The 8,614-nt window shown below is 34.3% G+C and overlaps 1 protein-coding gene across 2 annotated transcripts; it reads right to left on the bottom strand.

Moving 5' to 3' along the window:
- Positions 1-1,950: 1,950 nt before the first annotated feature.
- On the bottom strand, positions 1,951-5,935 carry LOC123529028 (uncharacterized). Of its 2 annotated transcripts, none has more exons than XM_053521850.1 (5): positions 5,857-5,935; positions 5,211-5,296; positions 5,135-5,162; positions 4,080-4,214; positions 1,951-3,691 (listed from the first exon to the last, which is right to left on the bottom strand). In XM_053521850.1, the coding sequence occupies exons 2-5, from the start codon at positions 5,290-5,292 to the stop codon at positions 3,487-3,489; spliced, it is 450 nt and encodes a 149-aa protein (XP_053377825.1). In that variant the 5' UTR covers positions 5,293-5,296; positions 5,857-5,935; the 3' UTR covers positions 1,951-3,486. The 2 variants fall into 2 exon arrangements, with proteins under 2 accessions (XP_053377825.1, XP_045165130.1); XM_045309195.2 differs by lacking the exon at positions 5,857-5,935 and adding an exon at positions 5,638-5,831.
- Between the last annotated feature and the right edge of the window lie 2,679 nt (positions 5,936-8,614).

Raw genomic sequence — 8,614 nt, 5'->3', positions numbered from 1 at the left:
AAAACATTTTTGTCATTTATTATGAACGATATATTTGCTGGTAAACTCGAAGCTTTTGAAATGAAAGAAACCGAGTATATTTTACAAAATTACTAAAGATCCAAAGGAGTCTATAGTAAATAGATCAACTTTATTGGTTTAGCAGCATTCATTAAATTCACTGTCTTTTAAAGATTAAATGAAGTAGAAACGTCCTGAAACATGTACTCGTATTTTCAGATGCGCTGTGCATAATGAAGTAAAACAGTTCGCTTGTAAGAAATGCGATAAAACATTTGCCATGGAGTCTGACATGAAAAGGCACGAACGGTCCCATGAGCAGCATGCATTCAAATGCAAAATTTGTGGAGTAGAGACAAAGTACCTGCATAGATTTCAAGACCACGTGGCTGCACATGACAGTGTAAGAAAGTATAGCTGTAAATGTGGGAAAACTTACAAGTACAGGTCTAATTTACAAAGACATAAGGCATCATGCAAGTGAACTATTATTTCGGGACGTCCTGTGAAATGACATGTTCTACATAAAACATTGTATTTTAAGTTCAATTTTTCCGATTTGCTAGATGTAGTGATTTTAATTTACAGTGTCATAATACACAGAATTCATAACAGACATAGGTACTGTCTTCTTTAATAACAAAATGCTCAAGGTAAGCTATTATTACCTCTGTTTGTCCGGTGTCGCCATATGCGTCCTCAGTCAACTTTTGCCAGGTTAATACTCTATAGGCAAAACTTTTAACCTTTGATTATTTGTCTTAATAATCTATAGATCAAATCTGAAACTAGGTCATGTGGGGTCTGAAACCAGATCACAAGAGCACATTTAAGAAAACTGTAGTGGTCGCATTTTATGTTTGAAACTCGGAAAATTGTTAGTCTATGTCAAGTTTGAAACTGGATCATAAACTAGTTCACTAGGCCTTATTATACCCCGCCGATGAAATCGGGAGTGGGTATTGAAATGGCGTTGTTTGTCCGTGCGTCTGTCCGTGAGTCCGTCCGCAGCCATTTCTCAGTAACTAGCAAATAGAATTTCATGAAACTTGAAATGAACATGAACCAACATACTGCGATGATGCCCGTCAAGTTGTTTTTTGATTGGTCAATTTCCCTTAGAGTTACTGTCCTTGATTTAATGAAAAATGCACAAACATGTCCGTCCGCATCCATTTCTCGGTAACTAGCTGGTAGAATTTCATAAAACTTGAAATAAACATGAAACAACATACTGATGTCCGTCAGGTTTTTTTTTTTTTTTTTGGATTGGTCAATTTTCCCTAGAGTTATTGTCCTTTGTTAATGAAAAATCCACGTCTGCAGTCATTTCTCAGTAACAAGCTGGTAGAATTTCATTAAGCTTGAAATAAATATGAACCAACATACGACGATGCCCGTTATTTTTTTTTTTAATTGGTCAATTTTCCTTAGAGTTATTGCTATTTAATTGTTTAAAAATCCACAGATTTGTACATAACAAACCAACCGATTGGTAGAATTCCATTAAACTTCTTTCATTCTTTTCCATGTACATTTATTATAAACATGTGAAGTTGTGTACCCACACCTGGTCACCACCTTGCCTTGGTCACACCCCTCCCCGTCCTAACCTCTCCTTCAAAAAACAAAACAACAACAGTCCTTTTTATTATTTTTTTCAAACCTTCCATGAACATTTATCAACATGCAGTTGTAAAGTTCCCCCACCTCATTCCTCCACACCCAGTCATGCCCACCACTCCCGCCCCACTTCTTTTTCGTTTTTAATTTTCCATCAATATTTATAATCAACATGTGAAGTTTTGTACACTCACCCGGTCACCCCCACTGCACCCCCCCCCCCCCCCCCCCCCACCGGAAAAAAAAACATTCATTTTCTGTAAATTGATTTTGACTAATGAAATTATTTGCTTCTTAGTAACATCGTTAACTTTTCGCCGGATATATATATTTTTTTTTGCCATTCCTCACCACAAACTATTTCGGCGAGGGATACCAATTCATCGAATTGGCTTGTTAAAGGGAAAAATGTCTTGATGGTCTCTAGGTCAAATTGAAAACTGGGTCATATAGGGTCAGAAACTAGGTCATACCATCAAATTAAAAGAAAACGCTGTGCAATTATCACAAGACATGATGAGAAAGTTTGTCTTGATGATCTCTAGGTCAAGGTTAAAACTGGGGAATATGCGATCAGAAACTAGGTCACGCCACTTTTTAAATGCAATATGCATTGGTCAGCATGTTTGACTTGAAGATCTTTAACTTACATCGTCAAATCAAAGGCAATATAGGAGTAGTACTTGGACCTTAGCTAGTTGACCAATTAGTGCCATTATGGCCCTGTAGTTTTATGTTATAAATAAAAACTTGATTGTTAAGCTTTCTTCTTCATGTGTTGTGTCAATTTTGTCTTTTAGCTAACTGATTTGAATGATTTTTGTTTTGATACTACATGTAGCTACGAGTATATATATATTATATATATCTGATTTTTGTGATTTTATATAAAATTTTATTGTAAAGCTTTAATGGAGACAATGTTTTGTTTTGTTTAACGTGTTTCTTGTTTTTTTTTTATGTGGAGACAATTTTTTGTTGTGAGTAGGAAAGGCGTGCGAAATTTTGAATTGATAATTAGTTCTGTCCTCATTTCGCCAATTATTTAACATTTTTATCATATGTGAGCACATACTGCTTTAGCAAGTTTGCAGACAAATTATTTCCTTGACCTATGATGTATCAGTGATACCTTGTTACTGTTTGTTCTTAGCACTTTTTTAGTTTAGTTTATTATTTATACATGTGTAATTTTTGCTTTTCAGTTTTTATAAACAATTTTAAGTTTTAACTGTGATGGCACAAGTAAGCCTGTGATTAAGAATTAAGAAAACAAGTGATTTTCCGTCCCCGAGCATAGATGATTGTACCCCCGTTTGGAGAGTGTAGTTTCTTTCCTTTTAAAGGAAAATATGTAGGGGGATAAAGGTATTTCCTTTTACCACAGTTACTGTTTGCTTACAAATTGATGTGATTTTTCTCTTGATTATCTCAGGTAAATAAATAATATTTTCAATACATCATGTTCTTTATATTTCTTGCACCCACTGTACATGTATAAAGATGTTCAATTTATATAAATTAAAGCCATTTGCCAGTGAACTTTTATTATCTAATTCCGTCTGATATTAACAAATAGCCATGTTACAAATTGCGAATTTAAATGTATACTTTAAAGAAGCTACCACAATGTCCAAAGGTACCAGATGAAAAAGACTAGTGCTATAGTTTGAACCTCAATGAAAAAGGATAATAGAAAGAATATTTCTCTGAATGTATGTACATGTGTATACCTCAATTTTAGAACATCTATTAAATGCAACATTTATTTATTGTGTTGAACAAAGAACAAAGCTGAGTTCCTTCAGTACCTTCCAGACACCGAAATGTAAACAATGAACGTTCCACTTTATGGTTAGCAGTTTATTTCTTTAGAACCGTCGTCTCATTTTGATCATATTGAATTCCCATTCGCTGTGATGGCAGCATCTTTGATTCGTTAGTTCTAGCCTTTTTCCATCTGACTCCAAGAGAGCCCTTCTGTAAAGAATTTCTATCAAGAGACACAGTCGAGTATTTATTCTTTCCAGCAAGTCTTCCTCTTTCTGGCATGTCAAAGGTATGAGATCTAAAACAATAAAAAAATCCTAAAATAATAGAGAGCTAGTCTGCAATAAATACCAGAAATGAAGCAATACATGAAGAAATAGATGGTGAACTATCAACCTGTCGATCACTTCTTAAAGCTTACTGCAGTGTAATATGTGTAAATGAAAGTACAGAATACATAGATAACAGTATTCATTCGTAGGTAATGGGGTGTTCATTTACCTCTTTGTTTAAACAACGTATAGAATAGAAAACAAAATTTAATAAAGTGTGGTCTATTACATTACTGAAGTTCGCCATATGGTGGTATCATCTTTATTTGGAGATATGGTTGTCCTAACAGAAAACAATTACCCTTCAGTGTTTATACATGTGGTATTTTTAAAGATCTTTTAAAGAACATTTACTTTAGCGTGATGTTGTCTGGCAAGTTATTTTGCGCCGTGTTCCTAGTGCTTATCCCAACGTCTCCAGTATGCTCCGGTTCTGCTTTCTCCACAAGATTATATACTGTTGACCGACATGTGTTGTAAGAGAATTTTCTGCAAAAAAAAACAACCACACATGTATCAATATAAAGTTACCTTACTTTATTTGAAAAAAAGAGCTAGAGTTCAATATAACGATACTTTGTTAGAATATGTTTTACTTTTGCGTTTTACTTTTAAGGTTATCACTGGTACACAACACGGAATAACATTTGGTTTAAGTTTAACACGTTATAAGGCTTTTTAGCTCACTTGAGCCTAAGGCTTTGGTGAGCTTTTGTGACCGCTGAATGAACGTCGTGCGTTGCCAGACGTCCGCTCGTCAACATTTTCTAAAAAATGTCTTCTTCTTGAAAACCACGGGACAGATTTACACCAAACTTCACAGGAATGATCCATGGGTGCCCCCCCCCCCCAACCCCTCCTTTAAAAAGTTTTCAAAAATTGAATTCCACACAGAACTCTGGTTGCCATGGCAATCGAAATAATGTTTTTGAAATCTTTTTGTCCAAAGCCGAAGGGCGTAAAGCATTGATATTTTGCCTGTGATATCATTTATTGGTCCTCTATGAAAATTATTCAAGAGGCCCCATCCTGGGGGTTCCAAGAACATAGACTTATATAATAAAAATGTTTAAAAATCTTCTTGTCCAAAACTTAGATCCTTGATACTTGACATGTGACATCATCTAACAATCCTCTATAACAAGAGCTGTCACTAATGGTGACAAATGCCCCCGCAGCACCTTGACCTTTGACATGGTGACCTTGACCTTTAACCTGGTGACCCCAAAGTCAGTAGTGGTGGTGTACTCAATAAGTACTACCAGCATGTGAAGATTGAAGGTCCTGGGTGAAGTGGTTCTCGAGTAAAGTGCCTTCATGCAAAAACTTAACATTGGCCCACAGTTTTGGCATTACATAATCAGCTGTGCAAGATTGATAAAACCTGATGGATAAGATTTAAAGCATACCTGTGTCTCATTAAATTTGCTCTGCTGTAGATTTTGTGGCCACAGCATCTGTAAGGAGCTTGGTCATTGTGTCTGTTTTCATGGTTTGAAAGGCCTGATTTACTTTTAAATTGGCGACCACAGTAACGGCACATCAATCCGTCTTCGGACTTCTCCATTTTTCTGAGAAAAAACAAAATGTTCGCAATACACTATACGTACTTGATACTTTTTCATATTACCATTAACACTCGGTATACAGTGTTTAAGCTCATTGCATAACGTCACTTTTAGCTTGTGTAAAGAATACATAAAAATAGGTAATAGTAGGTCAAAGTATTAAGTAATACATGAAATAGTCATTTAATTATTCTGTTCGTGAATAACATCACCTCCAATTATCGTTCGTGAATAACACCACTAGACAAAAACTGTCCGAAAAAGAGGAAATTGTTAAAATTGCAAAGTGTAACGGTCCCGTGGGCTAATATCAAACAACATAAACAATTTCTATGGTCTTTTACCTCCACTTGGCAGTCATACAGAGGAGATTTCGGTAAAAAAGTGTTACGTTCATGTAAAACACCATCGCCCACTTCTGGCCGATCAAAATTTTGGTCGAAGTGTTCTAATAATCCAGGAGCTTTTGATAGTTGTTCTATACAGCATCGGAAAGCGCGTCCGAATGGCCAGGTTGTGGGCTAGGTCGCAAGTTGAAATATGCAATAATAAAGAAATAATACCTGATTTAACGGCTAATTTTCGCTGAATCGAGAAAGATTCGACGCCATTTTCTCGTGCTTAACATCAAATAAAATCACGTGATTCCCCGCACTGTATATGTTTATATAGCAATTGCTGCAGATCGTGTTAGAATTGACAATACTATCCATTGATTTTCTTTCAGGCAAAATATTACTAATATAACTCAAATCGCTATTTTCTATTGAATGAATATAACGGTCAAAATCGTCTGTTTCTTCTCAAATATCGGACATCTTGCATTCATGTCACCAAATACGGATATTTTACCATATTGAGAATATTTTCGATTACCACTTTCATGCATATTAAAATAAACATAATTGCTAGGAGGAATATATATATATAAAACAAAGAAATACATCATAATCATTATAAAAAAGTCCTTGCTCAATTTTACCCAGAATATACCATTACTGTCAGTTTCAACGATTTTGATACCATTTTTAAGAAACTCTATGAAACAGGCACACACCACCGCGACCCCTTTTATTTCGATTTGATAACGATTCTGTTCTAAGTATTGTGAAACATTCATCTCCATCCAGGAAAAAATTACTCATTGCTACGTTCCCAAGTTTCGCTGAAAAAAATTATGTCATAATTGTAAACAAAATCGAAAAAGTCTTCATCGTCAAGACAGGTGGATACTCCTTCGATGTTCCAGGATAAAACACTTGTCACACTTTTCTGAACGTTCCTAACTGGTATCGGTTCTTTAGGCGTCAGGTTTATACAATGCATTATTAATGAAGAGTTTAATTGTCCCTGACTAGTACGACCTTCTTTTCTGCTTTACGCTTTTCCAACATCTTGGGAATCAGTTCACGCCCGTGTTGCTCAATTTTGGAAGGAAACTGCGGTGTGGGATATAAATTGATACCCTTTAATGCGTTCTTCACAGCCAGTTTTGACTCTGAACTAAATTGAACAAGAATATGGTGGGTTTTATTTGGGTTTTGTGCACCTACCCTGTGCTCTGACAATGTTGAGTGAAGTTTCTGGGGGTTTTATATTTAACACTTGTTTACAAAACAAATTGTCTTTTGCGACGCAGTCATCAGTCACAATAGTTATATCAGTACTTTCCGCAAATGTTGGGGTATCTTTGTATAATAATGTAACAAAAGAAACAACGTTAGAAATAACTGGAAGAAATTTGAAATATTAACTTTGAAGTATTTTTACCAACCTATATACCTTTTCAATACTTATGCTTTTTTGGTAGCATATAAACAATTCGTCGAATGTGCCCCTGGGTTGATCAAAATCTAGTCAATACAAATATATACTGTTATTTTTTTCTCACGCCAGACATCATTTTACACCAGACATATGCTTTGTTTATGCTTGCCTGACTGTAAAACTAATGTAAAAAAATTTTTAGGACTGTTTAGCAAATGTTCAATGAATACAATTTATATTTAGATATACTGTAAAAAAAATCATCATATCAGAAGGTATATTGAAACATCCAGGGTGTATTATCTGCAAAAAGTTATTTCTTTATCCTATCTTTTGATAAGTTTGTATTGTATTGTATTGTACTGTATTGTATTGTAATAAAATATTATTATTGTACATCATTCTAAATGCGACTTTGATTTGCATCGAGCTGTTTTAATGCTATCGTAGAGAAAACTTTTTCCAAGGTAGAAAAAGAGTCAGCAAAACTTTCTTTATGTAAGTATAAGTAAGAATGACAACGGTTTGATTCAGAAAACAGTTAATTTATTTACGGGTACCATTGCATAAATTATTAAAATCCATCTCACTTTACAGGCATAAAACTAATACGTGTATAATTGTCTATTGTATACATTTTGTGTGCATATTCAAGACAACTCTACGTAGAAAAGATAAAAATAGATGACGAAGAATGCCGATGGCGGCGACGAAGAAAGCCGACGATGTAAACTACTTGAGGCGATGAAGATTTTAAGAAATTGACAAATATACACATTCATGTGAAGAATTTAGTAAAGACCGAATTTCACTATAGAACAGAAAATCTTGACAGAAACAAAAGAGCTTCTCTGCTCTGTCATATCTTGGAACAAATTCAAATTTGATTTGATATTTGACAATGTATCAGTGACAAGTCAATATACATGAAAGTGTTATAAATGGTATTCGCTCATTTCTTAAAAAAGACATTCCTTGTATGTGTACATTTGTGACTTTCTAAAAAAAATGGTAAGGCCGTAAAAGACATAAAAACATATTCGATTTTCTTGGGTTCGTGACATATCATCAAAAACATATTCCTTGAAGGCATGTAGGGAATTTAATAAATGTACTGCTTATGAAGAATATATACAATGAGGAAAACTCTATAAAATGTAAATTACTCAATTAATACCATCTGCAAGGGAGATGGGAATGTTGTATTCAAGAAATATCAAATTTATAAATTTATATAAATTTATATAATTTAGCTTTACCAAATTAAATTTTGAACACAACGGTGAAAGTTTAAAATGTTTAAATCTGAGGTGAATCGCGGGGTCTTGGGGTTTGATGCAACCCTACACCACAGTATATATATTCTATCATCACTCTGTGACATATAAACAAAATTTATTTTATTCTATAGCCTGACAAATTCAAATATGAAAGTGCAAGTGACTTGATAAAAGCCATATGGGTATTGTACATATGTTTTTAATAATATTAAACAGAATATAGAGGTTTTACCACATCAAATGTGTTAGTAAGAAAACTGAAGTATCAATTATT

The sequence above is a fragment of the Mercenaria mercenaria genome, chromosome 13 (genome assembly GCF_021730395.1).
Source record: "Mercenaria mercenaria strain notata chromosome 13, MADL_Memer_1, whole genome shotgun sequence".
In the NCBI taxonomy this organism is placed as follows: Eukaryota; Metazoa; Mollusca; class Bivalvia; order Venerida; family Veneridae; genus Mercenaria; species Mercenaria mercenaria.
This window is presented reverse-complemented; position numbering and strand designations above follow the sequence as displayed.